Here is a 24,836-nt window from a genome sequence, read left to right as displayed (position 1 = left end):
ATGTGTGGCTGATTGACAAGGACAAACAGGACACAGAAAACAGCACAAGACAGCTGGTGAGCACAGCGGGACCTAAAGAGAAGCTGCACAGTGAGTCATTATATACAAATATTATATAACATTATATCACTTATTAATTATCAGTTGACCTTATCCTTCTAGGTGTTGTTTAATGAGCTGATTTCTCCAATTTTCCAATGGATAAAACCTACAGTACATGTCATTCCATTCTCAGTAGTATAATAGCAAATGCAGTAATTCATCCATGCGTTCTTTATCATCACTGACTGTATCATTATTAAAGCAGATTAGGACCTCCTGTTCAATTATCAAACTGATTTGTAGCAGGGAAGGATGAATATTCGGTTAAATTATATAATAAAACAAATGAAAAAACAGATAGAATACAAAAAGTTTAGAGAAGCTGGTGTTATTTATTTTAAGAAAACAAGCTGTTAGTAAATGAATAGAGTGCTAAAATGGACAAGTGTTTTTTTTAAAGAATAGAATTAGAATAGAGAGAATTATATTTCATTTAAGATATGTCATAATAGCAACACTATGAATTCAAATTAAATGAGTTTAGTTAGCCTGTGGCTAAAAAACATGGAGAAACTTAATAATAACCCAATTAATTACAATTTAAAAAAAAATATTAAAGGGTTAGTTCACCCAAGAATGAACATTCGTCCATGTTCTAGTCACCCGAGAAGCATCCTAGGCGTATGTGACTTTCTTCTTTCAGAATAATCAATCGGAGTTATATTAAAAATTTTCCTTGCTCTTCCAAGTCTTTCAATGAGGGTAAGCAGGTGTTTGATGTCAACAGTTCAGAAGACTTGAAATACAGTGCACACATTTGTAATAAAACTTCCCTCACACAGCTCCGGGTTGGGAGGGGGGTGTATTTTTACAAATATACACACATACACACTTTGATATTCAGCATAATAATCAGAACTCCATAATCATCGGGAAGAAGGAGGCGGGAACCGGCGGACAATCAAAATGAAACTTTAATAATCAAAATAAACACAAAACAGCGCATCAGCCCCTCGTGGACAACTGATGCGCACAAAATAAAAACCAAAACTTAAAATAAAGCCCAGGCCTGGTCTTCTCTCGTCCTTCACGGTCGTGGCTCCTGTTTTATATCCTTCCATCTCCTCTGTGGGACTCAAGACCGGTGGGTCGAACAGGTGTCATTCATTTCCCAATCACTCCACCGGCCTCGCTCGTTCCCACGTCCCTCGGCCCCGCCCCACTCGTCACAGTCATACATCACTACTTTCCAGAGACATAAAATTGGATCAGTTAACCTCAAAACTGTTGTGATATTTTATCTCAAATAAAATAGCATAGGTGATTATCAAAAGTGTTGAGATTTTGCGTGGTCAACTTGAAAAAAAAACACTTGTAAACAGATTGAAAAAAAAATCGGAAATATTGGAAAATGATTTGCTAAATTGCTAAAGATACTGATACTTTAATTCAGCAAGAAGAGACTAAATTGATCAAAAGATGTGTTTATAAGTTAAAACTAAGAAAAGAAAAAAAACACAAATGTCAGGGCATGTCAAAACTTCTCCAGGGCCCCAAAACACCCTCAGACCCCAGAGGGTTAAAGAAGACAGCTGCTTTTCTGGTAAAGATCTGTTGTATTACAATCCTGAATGCATTAGCTGAACCTGTCAAGAAGAAAAAATGTTATCCCATTGTTGTCATACAGGTGAACTGACATTAAATGGCAAACAATTTAGCAGATTTCTGCCTCTCCTCATTCAAGCACATCTGCTTCGATAAGGACTAAGAAAACAGGAATGCTGCCTTAAGTATGGCCACTAAATCGCTGTATTTGACTCTTTTCAAGATCGAGACCTACAGCTTGTGTAACCAGGATGACCCAAAACGCTATCGATCCTGTATGTTCACATCACATTGCCTCACGATCGAGTGTGACTCAACATGAAAAACACTTATTGATTCTTCGCAGGAAGAGAAGCGATCAAGCTGAACACAGTCCACAGGCATTTGCAGACACGACTCATGCCAGTATTTAACCTGGTTTTGCCAGAAAACAATGCAAGTGCAAATGTGAGATTTTAATATGCTTTCAAAAGCCTTGTGCTTATTGTACTCAACAAAATGTGATGATTGCAGGACTCCTTGCAGGTCTGCAGTAATCTTTATAACACACAGGAACATGACCACCAACCCCCCTGCACGCAGCTCTATGAAATTTCTATCACATCTGTCCCTAGGACAATCATTGTTTCTGCAAGTTCCCTTCAGTACTGCAAACTGTTCCTCCGCTTCTGCTTAATTCCACAGGGAACTCAAAATAGTTTAAAATCAGATTATTTTAAGCTCCCCGTGGTAGAAAGTACAATGAAAGATATGAATTTCTCAACTCAGACCCATTGAGGGCAAACCTTGACTAACATTTAGAAGATTCTGGGCACCCAGCTGCTGTTTTGTCCACTGAGGATTGTAAAAACTCATTACTAAACTGTGACCAAAATACAAACACTGTGACTGTGACAGAAGTGAGCTGTATAATGCCAATAGCACTGCATTTTTATACATTTATATGCTGTTTAGATGAAGAAAAAAAACAACCTTTTTGGAACTTAGAATTTTTATTTAATTTTTTTTTTATACGATATATACACTAGTTTCTAGACTAGGCTGCATTTATTTGATCAGAAATAGCTAACTCCACCTAACTCCAGTCTTCAGTCATAATTTTTTTCCTCGATGAATAGAAATGTCTAAAGACTAGAATTGATTTGAAATAGAAATTTGAGCAAAAATAATTATAATATAATTTTAACATGTCAAAACTTATATAGATAAAACTTACAGAATATCACATTATGCAGTATTTCTCTACAACAGGTACAATAGCAAAAGGAGATGTGTTGAAAATGACACACTTTAACACAATAGCCCCCGGTTTCACAGACAAGGCTCAAGCCTAGTCCTAGACTAAATGCAAATCTGAGTTGTTTCAACTGAAAGAAACTTGCACTAACTGATCTTAAAACAGGTCAGTGCCTGAACTATGGCTTAATCCTAGGCTTAGGCTAAGCCCTGTCTATGAAACCGGGCCTAGATGTTTCAAGTCATTTTTACACAAACTGTGTCTGGTTATTCAATAATCAAATGTGTGATTTTAAAGAAGCAGATGTTAAAATATTAGATATTTAATCAATAGTCAAATTTTGACCAGTCCAGAATGCAAGTGCACACAAAGTGCAAGGAAATATTTTAAACATGCTCAGTGACTGGACACTCACTGTACTCTACATTATTCAATTATTTATGCTTGAACCCCTTATTAGCAATGCTGCGTTTGTGAAAAGTTCATGAGGAGTTAAAAGTTAATCAGTGCATGGCAAACAGTGCATTATAATGGTGATTGTAAAAATGATGTGTTGAAAACAACACAACCTGTGTTGTTTCTTAACACATATCTCTGTTTATATAAGGATTACACATTTTGTGTTGCCTCAAACACAACTAATGTGTTATTCCTCTTAATACAGACATGTTTCAAAACCTTTAAACACTAATGTCAGACATTAGATTTTGGTCGGAATAAATGGCACAAAAAAAAAAAATTCAAGAGACAAAAGAAGACATTTAATCTCTGAATCTCTGCAAAGGAGGATTACATTAGATTTACTTATTATTTTTACTTACTTATTTTTTTTTTTAAATGACCCTCTAACACTAGCATTATCTATTCTTTTTCTATCCTATCCACTTTTCTTTTTGATAAGCAACTGCATATATGCTAACCGAGACTTGTCACTGCATTTGACATATTATTGCTCTTTTGTTGGATTTGATAGCTTCTCATTTGTAAGTCGCTTTGGATAAAAACATCTGCTAAATGACTAAATGTACATGTAAATATTAATGTAAATGTAAACAACAAAAGGAGCTTTGTTGCAAATACAGATAATAACAGTATTGCTAATCTTGTGCTGTAGAATAGTAGTAATAAAAACCTTTTTCAGCAAAACTATCATCATCATCTGATCACATTTTTCTCATGGTTATTCCTGCTGCTTTCAATGTACAAAATAAGCACATAGTTACAGCAATCAGAGAACAAGCTGGAAATGCTGTTTGTGCAGTGACACAGGCTGCAATGTGATTAGAATGATATTTAACAAATTGTGTTGGACATTTTTGCTTCAAAAAAATCTTCACAATATGTTTCAGAAAAGGGAAAAGGAAAAGGTAGTTGTCTTCAAAACCCCTTATCTGTTATATCAGGTATGCTCAGGTTGTTTCTTTAAAAAGCACTGGTGTAATGAACCGTGTCTTCATCCTTTTTCATTTCTCAAACTTCGTCCCTTGCTTCCTTCCTTTACGACGGCCGTCATCAACTGATGAAGCCCTAAAAGAGTGTGTGAATGAAAAGTGATGTGCAGTCAAGGAGTAGTTAAACGGTCTGTCTTTCCTCTTCCAAAAACATCCTTGGCTGTATTCCTCCTGGCTCACATTACTGGCAGTGGATTAATTAAACTTCTAGCCAGAGTCAACGAGAATGGCGTAGGTTTCCAATTACTTAGTGCTTTAATATTCTCACATCTGATTCAATCATTTCTGAAAGTATTGCATGCCTGCGTGTTCTTACTGTTTGTGTGACTCATAGATCTCTTCCATCTCCATGGCCCCATTTTCTAATGGAATGCTATTGTTATGCATTTCAGTATGGCAAGACTGTCATCTGTCATCTCCAGACCTGAAATGGTAACTCCACAGCACATAAAAACCAATGTTTCTTCTACAACAAAAACCTCCAGTTTGTAGTAGTCAGTATGGCAAAGTACTTCAGTGTTATTTGTTCTTCTGGTGGGAATGGGCATCTGTAAATCTCCAAGACAATTCGACAGTAAATTGCTCGCGGTGTAGCAATCATGATCCAATAAGAAACTCAGTGATTCTCCTGAGTGCTCATGATTTGAAGAAGGGAAAAAAGACAGGTAGACTGGCACTCTCCAAAAAATCAGCAAGAGCATCCCTTGAGATCTGCCTCTGGCACCCTTTGTCTTCTAGTTTTGTGGTGTCCTTCCAAACCGCAGAAGAATTATTCATGAAAATGTTCATCCACATTCTTCAGAAAGAGCATTGGTACCCTAAGCATAGGTAAATGTCATTCTCATTATTTTTACACACTCGGTTTTTGACATGTAATCGATAAAGATGATTCCCATCTTATTTTACATGATCGCTTTCAGAGGGCATAAGAGTGAAGTGGCCAGAGATGCATTTAAATCGTTCTCAGGACCTATGGTAGGCGTTGCGATCGTTCTTGTGGCATGAGTGTGGATGGAATGATTTATTCATCTGGAAGTTGATCAATTATTGATGTGTGTGATAATTGATGGACTGCAAGTAGTCATCACATTTCAAAAGATTATTCATTCGTGACAAGTAACTAGATGTGCAGCAGACACATACAAACACAGACCTGTGCAGGTCATACAGTTACAGAACTTATTTTATACTATAATAGGTGAATAAGTGCAACTTTAGTAGCAGAAGTACTGCAATATAGAGAGTGAGAGAGAGAGAGCTGGGTAGATTACTTACCAATTAACAATATAATCAGTAATTAGTAATATAAGTAATATAATTAAACTCTTTTAGATTACTTTTGACCTGTCTTGTTTTTCACGTTGATTTAAATAGGATAATCTTGTACCATATTTATGAGTTTAATGAAAAGCTAATAATTAATTAAATCATAATTTAACATTTAAATAAAAATAAAAAAAATAAATTAATCAAACCTACGTTTGTTTACCTGCATGTCATGTGACCACAACCAACGTCAGAAAATGTGAGCTTGCAAATGTGGTACTCCATAAATTAAATATATTTTTTTAAATAAAGGGTACATTAAGTAAAATATACTATATTAGGTGAAAGAAGATCAGATGACAAAAACGTTGGTGAATGTGTGCATTTTAATGTGTTTGAAACAGAGAATCAGTTAATTATGCATAAATTATTGCTGTTGCAAACTGAAATGTATTTAGCTATTGAGTATTCAAATAAATTAATAGTAAAGCCTGCAAGTAATTAAAAAAATAAAACATTAATTCACCCATCCATAAATATAATTCATATTAGTAAGTAAGCAAACTTCATTTAAGCACAGAATAGTTATATCAATTATTTGCATAGTATGAGGGATTGATTAAATGAGCCAAGACTGGCTATGAATGCAACCAGAGAAAATTATAAATATTTTGTTATTTACTTTGGTTTAATGGTTTATGTCCATTATGTAAATATATATTTTCAGTGTTTTATAATCAATTGTTTAGTAAAAATGTAGCATTGTATTTAGTAAGATTTAAATAAAACGTTCACCTTTTGTAGCTTGGGATTAATTAAATGTTAATTCATTTCCTTCCATTGCTGCGGTTTTGCCTCAAGGCCACATACCAAAGGGAAATGTGTTGTTATTGTACTAAATAGGTCTGTTTTATGCAGGAACATTGAATCAATCATCGAAAACTGAAAACACTTCTTGAAGTGTACAATAGATGGTCTATTTAGTATCCGCATGGAGCACATTTTTTAAGGTTATCAAATATATATATATTTTTTTTACAGTAAACCAATTTGTTACATTCTTTTTATCCATTTGTAAAATGTTTTTATTGTGCATTTATGCTGATTGTAGCTTTGATCATGAGTTTCCTTCATCAACTGAAAGTGAAAGTTTCCATCAGTGAAGAACAGGAGGACATGATGCCTGTTTCTGTAGTTAAACGAAATTAAGTGAATGAACACTATCAATAATAGTCTGTTTTTGCTTTTGTTTTTCAAAAAAAAAAAAAAAACCTTCTATTATATTAAATGATGGTGGCTGTTGTTCACCTGAAGAACTGCTCTATACAGCCCAAGGCTACATCCAACGAGTGCTCCCAGAAATCACACTCAATGTGCTTCTTAGAAAACCAGACCATCATTATGTATTGATGCAGATGCAGACCACAGCAATCTCTGCCACTGAAGCTGTCAAGAAGAAGCTGTCAGAAACATAATGAGATGGTATGACATACAGTCTAGAGGGTGAAATGCATTGCAGCATTCATATTGAGGACCGAGTCTACTGCATGTTCATTCATCATGAACAAGAGCACTGCTCTTACTTGTGTACAACTTTAATTTATTATTATTATTATTTTTAATGTCCAGTGTTCACTGTAGTCAACAGCACGGGGTCCCCACAGGGGACAGTGCTCTGCCTGGTCCTGTTTGTGTTGTACACCTCAGATTTCAAGCACAACCCAGAACTGTGTCATATGCAGAAGTTTTCAGATGAAACTGTCAGTGTTGGGTGTATTAGGAATGAAGAGGAAGGGGAATATTGGAGCCTTACTGGGGATTTTGTGAAGTGGTGCAGTTCGAACCATCTAGAGCTCAATTCTATGAAAACCAAGGAGATGGTGGTCGACTGTCATCGGACTCGGCCCAGGTCAAACCCTCAGACTGTGTTCATTGAAGGTGTATTGTGTTTTACCAGACTGTCATCACTAGCATCTGTGCCATCTTGTGCTGGGGGAGCAGGATTCGGAAATGGGATGCCACACGGCTGGATAAGTTGGTGAGAAAGGCTGACTGGATGGTGTTTGGGGAAGTGTACTCCTTCACAGTTATGAATTTCATAACTCACACAGTGTTCTGCTTCATTTTTTTTCTAAATATAGCAATAAATCTCTTGGTAAAGCAAGTGTATGATTTATGACAAATTACATTAAGGAATTTTACTGTAAATGTATTTTTTGTTCAACTTTACTATTAATTTATTTGAATACTCAATAGCTGAATACAGTTCAGATGTTAAATCAGATGATGATTGTGTGAGGACCAGTAGAGAACTGAGGAGAGTGTGCCCAGAAATGTTAAAGGGGTCATATGATGCGATTTCAAGTTTTCCAAGTGTTACAAGCTCTTAAAGAAGATCTGTAAAGTTGCTAAGACTTAAGACTCAAACCCAAAGAGATATTCTTTATAAAAGTTAAGACTCATCCACACCCTCCTAAAACGCCTTGTTTAAACACACCCCCACATATCTACATCACAATGTGGGAATATTTGCATAATGCCGCTCAAATGTTCATGCAAAGAAAGAGGGCGTAACTTTGGTTCTTGCTGTTGCCGCTGGCACCATATTGTGGAGACGCTGTTTCATTGTGAAAGCAAAACTATTTTGTTTGGTCTCTGTTACGGCCCTTAGGCCGTGTGTGGGTGTGTGTGTGTGTGTGTGTGTGTGTGTGTGGCTGCCTAGATGTACTGCTGCTTGTCTGTCTTTTGTAGGTCCTGTGTGCACACCTGTTTTCAGTTGGCAATTAATTAGAGGAATACCTGTTGGCAATCAGCAGGAGAGCAGCAGCTGGTAAAAAGGGAAGAGAACAGAGGAAACACAAAAGAGGACACAACTAGAAGTCAGTGGTTAAGTTGTATTTACAAAACTGTTCCAGAATAGTGCAACGCAAATATTCAGATGTGTGCAGTGCATCTTATGGAGGACTGTTTCCTGATCCTGGGAGAGAAGACTACAATGGCAGATTCAAGTTTTTAGCAGTGTAGACTCCATTCCAGTCCTCGCGCCCCCTGCTCTGCACATTTTGTATGTTTCTCTTATGGCTTCAGACATTTGTTCTATTCGAACGTAAGTGCCCTGCAAAGTGGACATCACAGGATATATGTTCTATTGTGGAAGTTGTGGGCCTAATGGTTAGAGAGTTTGACTCCTAACCCTATGGGCTGTGGGTTCAAATCTCGGGCCGGCAATACCACGACTGAGGTGCCCTTGAGCAAGGCACCGAACCCACAACTGCTCCCCGGGTGCTGCAGCATAAATGGTTGCCCACTGCTGTGTGTGTGTGATCACTGCTGTGTGTGTGTGTGTTCACTGCTGTGTGTGTGCACTTCGGATGGGTTAAATGCAGAGCATGAATTCTGAGTATGGGTCACCATACTTGGCTTTATGTCACTTCACTTCATTCAAAAGTGCACTGAAGTGTGCAACGTTAATTTAAATTGTGTTTATGTATTTATGTACAGAGGTACACATGCCTGTGTGTAAAGACATTGCGCAGCGCAAATTCATGAATGAATGTTCTGAAGTAGAGTAGAGAGCAATGAACACTGTGTAGTTACCATGTCATTGTGAACACAATTCATGCACGGAGCCCACTTCTAACGAGCTGATTATCTGAATTAGCTGAGTTTACAAAGAGAGACATGCAAAATAAGCATCATATGACCACTTTAAGGCCTGTGCGGCTGAACTGGCAGTGCCCCTTTAACCTGAGCCTGCAGGTGGGAAAATCCCATCACTGTGGAAGACAGCATGTATCATACCAGTTCCTGGAAAAGCACACCCCATAGTGTTAAATGATTACAGGCCAGTAGCCTTGACATTGCATTTAAAGAAGACACTAGAACAGCCTCATAACAGCCTTTGTTACAGCCTCAGATTCATCATTCTCTCTACCTATAGTTTGCTTATCAGGAGAAGGTATGGGGGGGGGGGGTGCATTTCTTTATCTGCAACATAGATCTTATCTGGAAAAAGGGAACGGTGCATGCGAGTTCAACACTGTACTGCCCCTACTGTACTTCTGAGTGAAAAGCGGGCAGATTTGGGGGTGTAACAACACTTGGTGAAATGGATAAGAGACTTCCTCAGTGGGAGATTTCAGTATGTCATACTGAGTGACTGTTCCTCTGACGTGGTGATCAACAGCACTGGTGCACCTCAGGGGACTGTGTTATCCCCTTTTTTGTTCACCCTCTACACCTTTGACTTCAAAAACAGTTCGGAGTCGTTTAATTGGCAGATGTTTTCTGATGATACTGCAATTGTGGGGTATATCAGGTATTGTCAGGAAGGGGAGTACAAGAGTTTAGTGGAGTATTTTGTAGTGTAGGGCTAACCATCTACATTTGAACACCTACTAGACCAAAAAGATGGTGTTTTTTTTTTTTGGAAGCTCAGGCCACACCTGCAATCTGTTTCTAGAGAGGGGGTCAATGTTGAAGTTGTCAAGACCTATCCACCTTTTTCTTCATATAAAAATGTCCGTGGCCATTTGTAGATCCTGTTGGTCTAACTTCTGGTCTCATCTGTGTCCAGCTATTATTAGCTGTACAAAACAGTTTGTTTTGCCTCTTGATATAGAAAATTGGTATATCTTACCAAATGTACTTTTATGTGTTGTCTTAACTATGAACACACTGGTTTGTACTACAAACAGTTTTACTGTTTACTGCACAATGTTATTCTTCCAGTTATTTCCCTTTAGCAGCTAATACAGTCTTGAAGTTGAGGAAAAAAAAGGTGGATAAATGTGTGGGGCTTCTGCTTGATAATAAACTGTTTTTACAGCTTAACATAGCTGACAGCAGAAGACACATTAAAATGTACAATCTTCCATGCTCACAGGAAAAACGAGGTGGATAATGTTAGAATAACACATCTTGCAGACGTACGTGTGCTATCTGGGTATTGAACTATGGGGACACTGATGGGAGCCTGTGCCGCAGTACTGATTAAAATCTTGAAGCTCTTCTGGATATAGGAACAATCATTGTGAAAGTTCGGCTCATTTCTATAACAATGTTTCAAGCACTCAGTGTTATTGCATTGTGTATTCATTCACGTGCGCACTCCATTTAATAAAACACAAGGCCACTTCATGGATGACAAACCAAACATTCTACACATTCTCTGAGCAGAGCATGAAACAAATGCGACATGAGTTCAAAGCGTTCTCTAGAGACAAAACTAAACCTAGACTGGTTTCCTGTCACAGTTTACACATTCATTATGATTCTTGACATGAGCTCTTCTATTTAGTTCACATATTTTCAGATAATTACTTTCTCTCAATGGAGGCGCCTTTATACAGCCAGAGAAAGTTTATTAAATATAGGTGTTGCCAGGGGTCCCGCTATTGTTTGTGTGCCCCCTGAACAGCATGTTTACTCGGGGGGCCCCCCTCGGTAGCAGCTGTGTTCTGGGGGGTGGGGCTCTAACGCCGGGCCCTTGGAATCGTCCTAACCTTCTTACATTTGAACTGCTTTGATGAGAATAGTTAGTTTGTACATTGTTTCAATAACAGAATATGACCATATAAAGGAGAAAATTCTCTTTTCAGAAGAACGGTGGCTGGCATTGTGAAAACTATGGCCTATATTAGTGTTGTTCTGCACACACACACACAAACACGCAACTTTGACATAGCCTACTGTATCTTTATACTGATACCAAGTTACAATAAAGGACAATTTTGTGGTGATATTTACATACATGTACAGACATTTTAAAATATTTAATACATCAATGTTCAAAGAGGACAACGTAACACATGGAATATCAAATATCGAATATCAAATCACATACACATTTACACCGACATCAAAAACAAGAGCTGTATTTCCAAAATAAAGCAGCGATCGAGTTCAAACATAAGAATACCTCAGAAGAACCATCTTCAATTACTTGACAATACTCTCTTGTTTCAAATAATGTAAAACCAGCAAGTCTCTTTAGAGGTAAAAAATAAAAATAGACATAGGAAGGAGAAAATATACCTGTCATATTTATATGCCTCTATGTGAGTGGATAAAATTGTTTAGATGCAGAGGAAATTCATACTTTTATTCATCAAGGACACAGCAAAAGTGACATTCATAATAAGATTTCTATTTCAAATAAATGCTGGTCTTTTGAATTCTCTATTCATCAAAGAGCACTGAAAAAAAAAATGTATCACAGTTTCCACAAAAAAAAATTCAACAGATTTTATATATGTATATATTATGTTTTTTGTGTGTTTGTTTTTTTTTTTAATCACAATATAAGAACGATTTCTGAAGGATCATGTGACACTGAAGAAAATTAAGCTTAGCCATGCAGGAATACATACATTTCAAATATAAATATAAAACAATTATTTTAAAGGGATAGTTCTTTGAAAAAAGAATTAACATTTTGTCATTAATTACTTACCCTCTTGTTGTACTTACCCTACCATCGTTCATCTTGAGAAAACACGTTTAGATATTTGTGATGAAATCCGAGAGCTTTCTGACCCTCCATAGACAGCAACACAACTGACACAAGACCCAGAAAGGTATACAGTAAGGACATTGTTAAAATAGTCTGTGTGACATCAGCAATGTTAGAGAAAGTTACTTTTAAAATTAATATATTACAATATTGCATTACTCCCTAAAAAGTAATTAATTATGTTACTTACAGTAGATATTTTTTATGTTACTTTTAAATTACTTTCACAACAAAAGTGGGTAACACTTTATTTTAAGGTGTTCTTGTTACACATTACATGTACTTGCTATTATAATAACAATAAAGTATGCATAATTATTACATGCAAGTAACCATAATCCTTACCCTACCCATATACTAAATGCATGTAGTTAATTAATATTACTCCGTACTTAAATGTATAATTACACTGTAACAAGGACACCTTGAAATAAAGTGTAATCAAAAGTGAAATGAATACACCTCAGGCTGAAGGAAATATAAATTCACGTCTGTACAGTAGAAGGCGCAGCTCAAACAAATTGCACAAAGAATATGATGCGGGAGAAGAAAATTCAACACTATTCAGTAATAACTAAAATTATACACAAATGGTGTCATTTTTGTTAATTAGTATGGCTGAATTAGATCATCAAAGGTCAGTAGCAAAGACACTGGTTAATAAAACTGGATTAAATACATAAATGATATTTTGAGATTTCATCAAAAATATCTTAATTTGTGTTCCGAAGATGAACGAATGTCTTGCGGGTTTGGAATGACATGAGCGCGAGTAATTAAGAACATACTAGAATTTTCATTTTTGGGTGAACTAACCCTTTAAATCGACAAAAGTCAAATTAGGTAAGATCCTCGGTAAGAAAAAGAGACTTATAAGAAGCCCATTTACAGAAAACAAATGGCTGTAAATGCTACTGCAAGGTACTGCAATGTAAAAGGGTTGCTATAAGTATTCGGTGTATACTTCATACCTCTTTCACTGCACAAATATATACCAAGGAAAATGTGCATCATCATGGATCCTTTTCATACCACAAACTGTTAATGAGCAATTCCACAAGACTCTTCATAGACATCTTTTCAGCTGTATGCTTATTATAGAGTTCAGCATGAGTTAGTGCCATTTCAGTGCACAGCCACGGTAACCGGCAGCAACTCGCGGGAGGACTGAGACTGCTGCAGTCCATCAGGGGCCAGACGGAGACTCACACTCCCCTCGGCCGGATCAACCCGGAAGTCTTTGTGCGCCGGACGGATGGCTACAATGAATTGTCTTTTGAAGGTTTCACTCAGCATGATGTAGAGCAGTGGGTTGATGCAGCTGTTGGCGTAGCCCATGCTAATGGCAATATTATAGGCGTACAGAAAGGCATAACTGGGCCGCTGCACACTCAGATGTGCCAGTTGCAAGATGTAATGAGGCGCCCAGCAAATGAAGAACGCCAGGCATATGGCGACGGCCATCCGGGTGACCTTTCTAGTGCGCACACGAAGGCTGTGCTGGGGAAGTGGAGCCACTGTAGCAGCCATGTTCTGGAGGATCTTGAAAAACACCACGCAAATGATCACCAACGGTAAAGCAAACGCCAGCACAAACTGGTAGAGAGTAAACCAATACGTGTCTGTGGAAGGGTTGGGAAGGAGTAGAGCGCATCCCACCGATCCGTCCCGCAGGGGCATGAGGCCGGCGTACATCCACACCGGCGTGATGGACAGCAGCGAGAGGATCCACACCAGGCCCACGACCGCCACGGCCATGCACGGAGTGCGTATGTGGTTGAAGCGGATGGGATGAACCGTGGCCAAGTATCGATCCAAAGTCATGACCGTTAAAATGTAGGTGCTCACGATCTGGCTGTTGGAGTCCAGTGCTGTGATGACGGTGCACATGGTGGCACCGAAACACCATGAACCATTTCCCACCAGCTGGTGGATGAGGAACGGCATGCCTAGAAGAAATAAAAGATCTGCGATGGATAAGCTGAAGATGAAGATGTCAGGCACCGTCTGCTGTGCCCTGAATTTATTTTTTTTGACGATGGTGTAGATGACGATGCAGTTGCCTATTATGCCGACGAAGCAGATGACTCCATAAATGCTTGGCATGAGGACATTGTGATACTGTTCGTCAGTGTCTGCAGGAAAAGAAGAGAATATTTTACAGCATCAAGATCCATTTTTTAAAAAATCCACTTTCATTTTAATTATTCTTTTTTTTTTTAGCTTTTTGAGAGTATGTGTGTGTACACACACACACACACACACACACACACAAACGCACACTACTACTGCTCAAACATTTAGAGTCAGTGGGATTTTTTTCTTAAAAAAAACAATGAGTTTAATTCTGTAAGAATGTAATAAATTGATCAAAAATGACAGTAGATGCATTAATAATATTATGAAAGAATTCGATTTGATATTTCAAACTTTCTGCTCATCAAAGAATCCTGGAAAAATGTGTCATAGCTTCCACGCAAATTTTGAGCATTGGTTATAATAAGATATGAGCAGTAAATCGGCATATCAGAATGATTTCTGAAGGACCAGGCGACACTGAAGACTGGAGTTATAATGCGACAGGAATAAATATATTAAAAATAAAAAAACAATGCTTTTTTCACTGTATTCTTGATCAAATAAATGCAGCCTTGGTGAGCATAAGGGACATCTTTTAAAAACATAAAAAAACATCTTACAACTCTAACTTTTGAATAACAGTGTAAATATTTAACCACTAAATTAAATATTTGATTGTTGTCCCTGGTAATCAATTTTTTTAATTCATAACTGTGAATACAAAAAAATAAATGTGTTCTGCAGTCTCATTATATAATATAATAAGCTGGATATTATCCCACAATAAGCCCTGTCAGAATGATTGAGGTCCTCTCAATCTCAGGCTCCTGATCATCCTGTCATAATTACTGAACATTATCCCAGCCACAAAGCCTGTGAGTCAAGAGCTTGAAACAAGCAGAGAACCGCAAATTTATCCAATTAAGAAAATGATGCTATAAAACGGAAGAGCTACTTGACCCATAAAATGTCTTCTGTTGGTCTAACCTAATTAGTCAGTGATAAAGCCTGTCATTTTGCAACATGACGCACATTCAGGTTGCCAGACAAAAAATAAATAAATAAATATAAATATACAGTTTATTTACCTGCATGTAAATGTTGAGATGAGTTAATCTTATCACTGGAGTTCTCAGGGAAGGTCACGTTGTAATCCATCGCAAACTTGACCATAAAACACAAATGCACAGATGTGATTAACAACAGACTCCTATCTGTCATATGAGATTGGATTACATTTCAAGATATTTTAAGTGACATATTAAGAAAAATGCTTACATATTAAGACCATAAGTCCTTTAAAAACAGCCAGAAACCTTGGAGTTTGATGACTGGTGATCAGACTTTCACAGACCACATTACTAAAACTGCACGGTCCTGCAGATTTGCTTTATTCAACATCAAAAGATCAGGAACATGCTGCACAACTCCTTGTTCAAGCTCTAGTTCTGTAAAGGCTGGACTATTGCAATGCTCTCTTGGCAGGTCTTCCAGACCGTTTTATCAAACCTTTACAAATAATCCAGAAGGTGGCAGCAGGATTATTTTTAACCAGCCGAAAAGAATGCATGTCACACCTCTGTTTATAAATTTGCACTGGCTACCAATAGCTGCTCGCATAAAATTCAAGGCATTAATCTTTGGCTATAAAACCACCACTGGCTCTGCACCCATTCATTACTTCAGACTTATGTGCCCTCTAGAAGTTTGCTTTCTGTGAGTGAACGACGCTTGATTGTGCAAAGAGGCACAAAATCCCTTTCACTGATTTGAAATTAAATGTTCCTTCCTGGTGGAATGACCTGCCCAACTCAATCCCAGCAGTCCTTAAAACACATCTTTCATCTTTATTTGACCCTCTAACTCTAGCACTCTCTATTCTAATATATATATATATATATATATATATATATATATATATATATATATATATATATATATATATATATATATATGTATATATGTATATATATACAGGTCCTTCTCAAAAAAATTAGCATATTGTGATAAAGTTCATTATTTTCCATAATGTAATGATAAAAATTAAACTTTCATATATTTTAGATTCATTGCACACCAACTGAAATATTTCAGGTCTTTTATTGTTTTAATACTGATGATTTTGGCATACAGCTCATGAAAACCCAAAATTCCTATCTCAAAACATTAGCATATCATGAAAAGGTTCTCTAAACGAGCTATTAACCTAATCATCTGAATCAACTAATTAACTCTAAACACCTGCAAAAGATTCCTGAGGCTTTTAAAAACTCCCAGCTTGGTTCATTACTCAAAACCGCACTCATGGGTAAGACTGCCGACCTGACTGCTGTCCCGAAGGCCATCATTGACACCCTCAAGCGAGAGGGTAAGACACAGAAAGAAATTTCTGAACGAATAGGCTTTTCCCAGAGTGCTGTATCAAGGCACCTCAGTGGGAAGTCTGTGGGAAGGAAAAAGTGTGGCAAAAAAACGCTGCACAACGAGAAGAGGTGACCGGACCCTGAGGAAGATTGTGGAGAAGGACCGATTCCAGACCTTGGGGGACCTGCGGAAGCAGTGGACTGAGTCTGGAGTAGAAACATCCAGAGCCACCGAGCACAGGCGTGTGCAGGAAATGGGCTACATAGAAGCAGCACTGGACTGTTGCTCAGTGGTCCAAAGTACGTTTCTCGGATGAAAGCAAATTTTGCATGTCATTCGGAAATCAAGGTGCCAGAGTCTGGAGGAAGACTGGGGAGAAGGAAATGCCAAAATACCTGAAGTCCAGTGTCAAGTACCCACAGTCAGTGATGGTTTGGGGTGCCATGTCAGCTGCTGGTGTTTGTCCACTGTGTTTTATCAAGGGCAGGGTCAATGCAGCTAGCTATCAGGAGATTTTGGAGCACTTCATGCTTCCATCTGCTGAAAAGCTTTATGGAGATGAAGATTTCATTTTTCAGCATGACCTGGCACCTGCTCACAGTGCCAAAACCACTGCTAAATGGTTTACTGACCATGGTATTACAGTGCTCAATTGGCCTGCCAACTCTCCTGACCTGAACCCCATAGAGAATCTGTGGGATATTGTGAAGAGAAAGTTGAGAGACGCAAGACCCAACACTCTGGACGAGCTTAAGGCCGCTATCGAAGCATCCTGGGCATCCATAACACCTCAGCAGTGCCACAGGCTGATTGCCTCCATGCCACGCCGCATTGAAGCAGTCATTTCTGCAAAAGGATTCCCGACCAAGTATTGAGTGCATAACTGAACATAATTATTTGAAGGTTGACTTTCTTTGTATTAAAAACACTTTTCTTTTATTGGTCGGATGAAATATGCTAATTTTTTGAGATAGGAATTTTGGGTTTTCATGAGCTGTATACCAAAATCAGTATTTAAACAATAAAAGACCTGAAATATTTCAGTTGGTGTGCAATGAATCTAAAATATATGAAAGTTTAATTTTTATCATTACATTATGGAAAATAATTAACTTTATCACAATATGCTAATTTTTTTAGAAGGACCTGTATATATATATTTTTTTTTTTGGGGGGGGGGGGGGGGGGTAAAAGTGTCTGCTAAATGTACATGTAAGAAAATATATTTGTCACAACATCTAATTAATTCTAAACAATCTTACAAACTTAAACTTATATTAAACACTTACCGAGGTCTTTGTAAACAGTCACATTTGGACTGACACTGAAATACAACATTAATCCGAGCAAGTTATCTTATGGATTTGTCCAAGGCTTTTCACGATTATAACTGGAGTTTGTTTCAGGATCAAGCTCGCTGTTGACTTGCTGTCTATCTGTTTTACTGACAACAGTGTTTTGGCGTCTTCACTTTCAGATTTCCCCCAGATTTTCACACTGGGGACTCGCGGTGGGCCACGAGGGGGCGCTGTGTGTCCACAGAGGAAGAGGAGAAAACACTACGGGCGTCCGAGTTCAATTTGTCAATAAATGTTTAATGCGGTGATTTTTATTATTATTATTATTTTACAGAATTATTATGATTATTATTTTACCATATAAAATATTATCACTTTTTATCCTGAGAATCCTGAAAAGAGAATGATTTTAACATTAAAAAATAAGGACAATTTATACTTTGGATATTTTAATCTATTTTGCCTTTTGTTAGGCTATCGTTAGAAGAGCTAGCCTATGTAAAAACAATCTTACTATTTTTCTCAGATGTACATACACGAAAATGTATTAGGCTACTGCCTTTCTTTTAACTGCCATATCATCATTCATACCATTGAAATAAATAAATAAATATTAATATACCATAGTATTTACATGGTACTCCAACATAGTATCTTATTATATAGTATGATGTAATAATGACATGGTACATGGCACACAAATACTTTTTGGTACTTTTGGTTAGTGTAAAACATCAAATGTCATCTCATTTGTCATGAAATTACCTTTATCTGATAATCTCCAGTGCTTTGAGGATCACTGCAGGTATAGAGGTCTCTCTTCGCCTTGAATTCGTCCTCTGAAGCGCGTGCCACTAGTTGACAGCTCCTTCACGAACCATGTTCTCCAACATCGCCAGTGTGTGCTCTGATACACTTGAACGCTTCATGCTCGGATTAAAGCGTCTCTCCTGCGAGGTTAACGCGCTCGTTCTCGTCTCTTCCCAGTTGCCTGAACATCTTTGAGGCTTGCTGGAATAAAAGGAGTTGTGTGTGATCTGAAGGGTCGAGCTCGATGTAGCGTCTGATCTGCTGTCTGATGGTTATTATGATCCTGCTGACGTGACGAACATCATCCATCTGGGCACTTTGGGCTGCTCCACTGTTTAAAGAAACGAGAAACTGCACACAACTGCTAGTTGTGTTTCAATCAGAGTCATTCTCAGCAGCTGAGCCCATCTGGGCTGTCAGTGCAACCGCAACCGCATCATTTGCGCGTCTTTCCTCACTGGGACTGTCCCTGTAATTAGTGAACGGTTTAATCAGGCTGGGACTGAAGTGTCTGCGAAGTGAAAAAATGGAAACATAAATGTTGTTTTGATATGTAAATCCTGGAGGAGACTGATCAGCCCACGCGTTTAGCTCACATACAGCAGATGGTTTGTCAAAATGAACGACAATATAGGTTACTTACGATTGTATATTTTCGTTAATAGTCTATTTAGCCTGAATGAAAGTGCTGTATAATAATTTGCATATTTACACAAAATTTTCAGCCAGAATGTCATGTAAGTGTCATGTACATGCATTAACTGAATGCCTTTATTACGCATATTAATATATCACATATTAATCATAATTTTGAGATTTGTAAACATCTTTTTTTTTCGAAATAGCCAGTTCATTTATTTATTTATTTATTTATATGTCCGAAGGTAGATTAATTCTAGAAGGGCCTATTATTAGATAGGCTACCTACAGACAGTTAATAACATGTGCATATATATATATATATATATATATATATATATATATATATATATATATATATATATATATATATATATGTATATATATATATATAGGCTATAACTAAAATATAATAAATTTGTATGTGCTATAAAGAGCTATATGTTGCATGTTACATTTACATTTAAACTCTTAATAATTGATACTCTTTAAGTAATTAGCCTCTTTGTAAAGACTAAGGCTGAGGGGTAATGTTGCAGGTGGACCACATGTCATGGTTTTGATCTGACTTTGAAGTCAGGCATCATTTGAAAAGAATTACTGGCCAATATATGGCTGACCTTAATCTGTGATGGTAAACTGAAAGAGTTTACTACGACACGCACTGTGTGAAGGCCTTGTAATTTTCCCAATTCACAACTTTCAAAATTGTTAGATGAAGTGTTGTGCACTGAAAGTATTTGTCAGACGTTTCGTTAGCTGAACAATCGATAGGCCATGTTAATAAACAACAGGCCTACAGTCAAATGAACCTCTAGGCCTACCGTTCACAGCCTCATTTACACTCGTGTCAATTAAAAAGAGGAGCTACTTACTTGTTAATAAAATCTACTTAAAATCCATTCACTTTTACTGGCACAACATCATAAAATACAAGCTCCCCAACAATGCAATGATAGTGACAAGTACACTACCAAATTTACACTTTTAACAGGCCTTCACTATATACAATCGGAGTCTTATTCTTACAAAAATTATTATAGTAAAAGTGTAGCAACCATGTTTTTGATGTATTGTCTACCATTTGTATAACTAGCCTACAGTTTTACTACAAATACCATAGTTAAACTATGGTTAGTGTTGCAAAACCATGGTTAATTTGTGGTTACCATTGTTTAACTATGTTTTTTGGTTTTATCTGTAGTAAAGCCACGATTAATTTTAAGGGTAACGTTAGTGTAAGATAATGCAGTTTCAAGCAATGTTCTGAGCTTCGACAATCAAGCGATGTTTATTATTCCCTGTAAAATGAAGACACTCTTGATGTTTGACCAGAAGATGGCGCTCTGTTGCAGCCTATTGAACATCATTGGACCTAGTTATGAAACTGTGTGTAATGACTCACCTCGTCCACCAGGGGCAGGCGGAAGCTGAAACGTGCGGTAGTCGCCGTACCAAAGAGGAAACGGAAATAAACAGAAAAATACAGCAGTTTCTCACTGTCTATGGTTTCTCACCTTTTCAAGTCGGGCGAGGAGGAAGAGCTCAACCTCATCAACGATTAAAGACAATTAGAGTGGACTCTAGGGTCTTGAAAACGAGAGAGCGAGTGTTGGCCCTCACAGCTGTTTTCAAGAGTGAGTATAAAAAATTAAAGCCTTTCTCTGACTGCCAGCGTCTAAGTTATTTTTCCACGTTAACATAAGCAAAGGCCATAAGGCCTCTGTGCTTTTCTATACTTTACCGCTGTTCGCTATTATTTATGATAAAGAAATCATGTTGACAAGAAGTTGACAGAAGAAACGTATTCTCGTGTGTTATTTTTTGAAAAGTTAGACTAACGTTAAATCATGGGATTTTTAAACTAGAACCGTCGGAACTTTTTATTATCATTTAAAAGATGCAGTGTAAATATAACTAACGTTACTTAATAAACTTGAGTATAATATTTTGACTATGAAAGTTAGTTTTATGCAGCGTTACTGTATGTATATGTAGCCTAATGGTAAACAATATCACTTTTTGCCGTTTAAGATTAATATATTTTTTAAACGAATGGTAAATCATGTTGTTTCGACATTCAAGCGTCAGACAATAATTTGCCGTTGTCAAATTCTGTCTGTTGAATTGCAGTACTGTGTAAGATATAAATATGATTAAAATGTACGATAACGTAGCTTGTGCTTTAAATAACATCCAAAGCATTTCCGGTGTCATTTACGCAATTTTCTCTGCTACAGATCTGATCTCTTTAATACATTGCAGCTCGTTTACATAGCTGCGTTTACACTTTGATTTGTGTCTGCGCAATTCTTGATATTTGCTCAAAATAATATTATTCTGTGCACGTTCTACAGCGCTATGACGTTATCGAGCCTTGCTTTCGCGAACTCTGTGACGGAGCGAAGCCAATTGGTTGTTGACGCCCCTTCTAGGGCTTTGATTGGCTGACGCTGTTTCGACGCGCTAATCTGATTGGACGGTCCGCTCTGGTCGCGGCGCGTAATTGGCCGCTTGAGACATCAGCGGAGAGGTTTCCTTCCTCTTTATGGGGAGCGTTTGCTTTTTAATGCTAGTTGTAGCGCGGGGCGCGGCACATTGAACAATCTAGAACACTAGATCAACACTATCGAGTCCTGGCGGATCTTCAGTAAGACTGTACTTTGTTCGCAGGTTTCTCGCCGTGATCTTTATGTGAGGACCGCGACAGGAGGAGAGACGCGGGGCTGTCAGAGACAGAGAGAGAGAGGCAGGTGGAGATCATTGTGTCTTCTTGGATCTGTGCTCATCCTCGCTTTTGAGATCTCATTGTCTGGTCCTCTGGTCCACAACAGGGATATAAACTGCATCAGGAGGCATCTTCCACTGCTTTTTTACCTTACCACACAGGTGTCCATCCGGCTGTATCATGGAGGCCATTGCCAAGTATGATTTCAAAGCCACTGCAGATGATGAGCTGAGTTTTAAACGTGGGGATATATTAAAGGTAAGTCATGATTATTTAATGTGTGTTATTGTTCATTAATATAGGTCCTCACGAGCAGGTAGTTAGGGCTTTTTTTTTATCTTGATCAGAATGTCTGTAAGTACCTTATTGTCTCATTACTAATTAACTACCGAAACAGTACTTACAGGCTGTTTTGGATCTGGACTAATCGGTTTGTTTGGTCTTTTGTTCATATACCAGGAAAAATGATTTGCAATTTCCGTGAAGCAGGATAGATGTTTACGGTATTGTGAATGAGGAAGTACTTTAAACGATAATGTAAATTTCACAAAAACATATCAGCACCATTGATGTGCCACTGTGGTTATATATATATATATATATATATATATATATATATATATATATATATATATATATATATATATATAAGTCTGTGTGTATGTATGTATATATGTATATATATATATATATATATATATATATATATATATATATATATATATATATATATATATATGTATATGTATGTGTGTGTGTGTGTGTACTCCTTTAGCCGAGGACTTTGTTTAAAGTGACTTGGAAGTAAAATGCAAGGAATTTTTCATAAACCAGTTTATAGTGATAAGAATTTGATGTTAAGCATTTTTAGGTGTGAAGAAACATTATGAACAAAAAGCAGTTTGTTGATTTCAAGGACTAGTTCTTGTTTATTTTGTATGTTTCACCCTAAAAATTAATGTTGTGTCTTTATGTACACACCCTCATGTCATTCAAAACCTCTATGATTTCCTTTTTGTCTGTGGAACACAAAAGTTATTTTAAAGAGTGTTTGTACTGTCTCTGAGCAGGCAGTAAAAGTCAGTGGGATACAAAATGGACAAAAAAACAAAACACTGAAACATTTTTCAAACTATCTTCTTTTGTGTTCTGCAGAAGTAAGAAAGTCATACAGTTTTGGAATGATGTGAGCGAGTAAATCATAAGAGTATTAGCGTTTTTGGGTGATCTGTCTTTTTAATTTTACGTCATTGTTTTGAAAGGCATCTGGAAAATTACTTAAGTGCACATTGACAAACTTTCTTGATTTTTTTTGCCGATAACTGGTCACAATAATGCAACTTTTCGTTTGCTCAACCTTGTCAACAAACTGTTGTCGTTTCATGAAGGAGTTTTTGACATTCAGCTTGTGATTGAAATTGAAATTTGAAAAGCATTTTAGAGCATTTTTAGGCATTAGTGACGAAATAATGAACAAAAAGCCATTTGCTGATATCAAGGGTGAGTTCCTGCTCATTATGAGATATTCTGTCACTATTTCCTCACTTCTAATATCTGTTTCGTGATATTCACATATCACATTATCATATTTTCACACAATCATTCTAATCTCTCCGGTTGTGTTTAGGGGCATCTTTCATGCATCATCTGTGCATAAGCCTGTCATAAACACGTCAACAGCATCATTCCTTTGATCTGATTACCGGCTGAGATTAATCATCAGCTCTTTGTCTTTGTGATGGGACAGTAGAGGCACTAAATGAACCATGTCCTGATGTGGTGTGAAGGAAAACAGGCAGGATTATAGTGTTGGTCTGGTCCTCTGGGATTTTTATATTTTTCCCAATTACAGATTATAGTGTTTTAATAATGTGTGCCGAACACAATTGCTTTTGCTTTTTTTCCAGTCTAATGTAAACGCACCAAGAGGAACCCGTTCACACATGTTCTTGTCAAGTTATTTAGCGCTGTACATTCTGTCTAGTTCTGTAGAGTTGGTGCTAGGGATGCAGCGATTAACCGGCTTCACGATTAACTGTGCCGTTTTAAAGCACTATTAATCGTGAAAGCCGGTTAATCGCTGCATCCCTAGCACCAACTCTACAGAACTAGATAGAATGTACAGCGCTAAATAAAGTAAAGGCTCCGCTACTCCAAGCTACTCTCGAATTTGCGCAAAATGAAAACAAAGTTACACTAGCGGCGCACCATCTTAAAATGCTGTGTTTATCACACACTAGATTAACTATGACAGAGGAATCGAACAGTGATCCTTTATTTTCACCAGATAAATGACTGAAGTCGATAGTGTGGGACTATTTTGGGTTCACCAAGAATGACATTAAAATATTGCCGTAAAAACTGCTGCTAAAGAGCAAACACACGGCTTTAAACTATTGTAATGCACGACGTGAAGGCAAGACTGACGCAAAGCTATGGAGCATTCTGCCTGCTTCAGATCAGACAGAGATGAAATAGTGCGGTAAGATCACATTTATTTGAAATAATTGGTTATAACATTTAGCTACTCTAATTAATTATTCAATCGGGAGAGAGCGATAGCGAGAGAAGTGTGTGTGTGTGAGAACATGCGTCAGTTCGTCTCTACAAGCGTGTTTAGTTACTTAAACAGTGATTTTACCCCCTTGTTGCTGATGAATATAATGTAACAATTCAGTATCAAAAGCTATTTTATTAAAAAAAGTCGCGGGGCAAGGTTCACAACAAGTTTGTGTCCTCCTGGATGTTTGTATGTGTGCGCAGTGCTATCTCCGATCTCACAAACCAAAATAATAAACATGAT

At 37.4% G+C, this 24,836-nt stretch overlaps 2 protein-coding genes across 3 annotated transcripts in view; one reads left to right on the top strand and one right to left on the bottom strand.

Moving 5' to 3' along the window:
* Nucleotides 1-12,600: 12,600 nt before the first annotated feature.
* On the bottom strand, nt 12,601-19,052 carry LOC132114231 (melanin-concentrating hormone receptor 1-like). Of its 2 annotated transcripts, XM_059522435.1 has the most exons (3): nt 18,622-19,052; nt 15,283-15,358; nt 12,601-14,250 (listed from the first exon to the last, which is right to left on the bottom strand). In XM_059522435.1, the coding sequence occupies exons 2-3, from the start codon at nt 15,350-15,352 to the stop codon at nt 13,241-13,243; spliced, it is 1,080 nt and encodes a 359-aa protein (XP_059378418.1). In that variant the 5' UTR covers nt 15,353-15,358; nt 18,622-19,052; the 3' UTR covers nt 12,601-13,240. The 2 variants fall into 2 exon arrangements, with proteins under 2 accessions (XP_059378418.1, XP_059378357.1); XM_059522374.1 differs by lacking the exon at nt 18,622-19,052 and having other exon boundaries at nt 15,283-15,547.
* Nucleotides 19,053-20,794: 1,742 nt separating this feature from the next.
* LOC132142755 (growth factor receptor-bound protein 2) overlaps nt 20,795-24,836 on the top strand; it is a 45,487-nt gene continuing 41,445 nt past the window's right edge. The window contains exons 1-2 of the mRNA XM_059552865.1: nt 20,795-20,942; nt 21,979-22,291. Coding sequence (XP_059408848.1) covers nt 22,214-22,291 — 78 coding nt within the window. The 5' untranslated portion in view covers nt 20,795-20,942; nt 21,979-22,213. The remainder of the gene's footprint in view (nt 20,943-21,978; nt 22,292-24,836) is intronic.

The sequence above is a fragment of the Carassius carassius genome, chromosome 1, assembly GCF_963082965.1.
Source record: "Carassius carassius chromosome 1, fCarCar2.1, whole genome shotgun sequence".
NCBI classification, from domain to species: domain Eukaryota; kingdom Metazoa; phylum Chordata; class Actinopteri; order Cypriniformes; family Cyprinidae; genus Carassius; species Carassius carassius.
The sequence above is the reverse complement of the archived record's forward strand: the minus strand, read 5'-3'. Positions and strand labels throughout refer to the sequence as shown.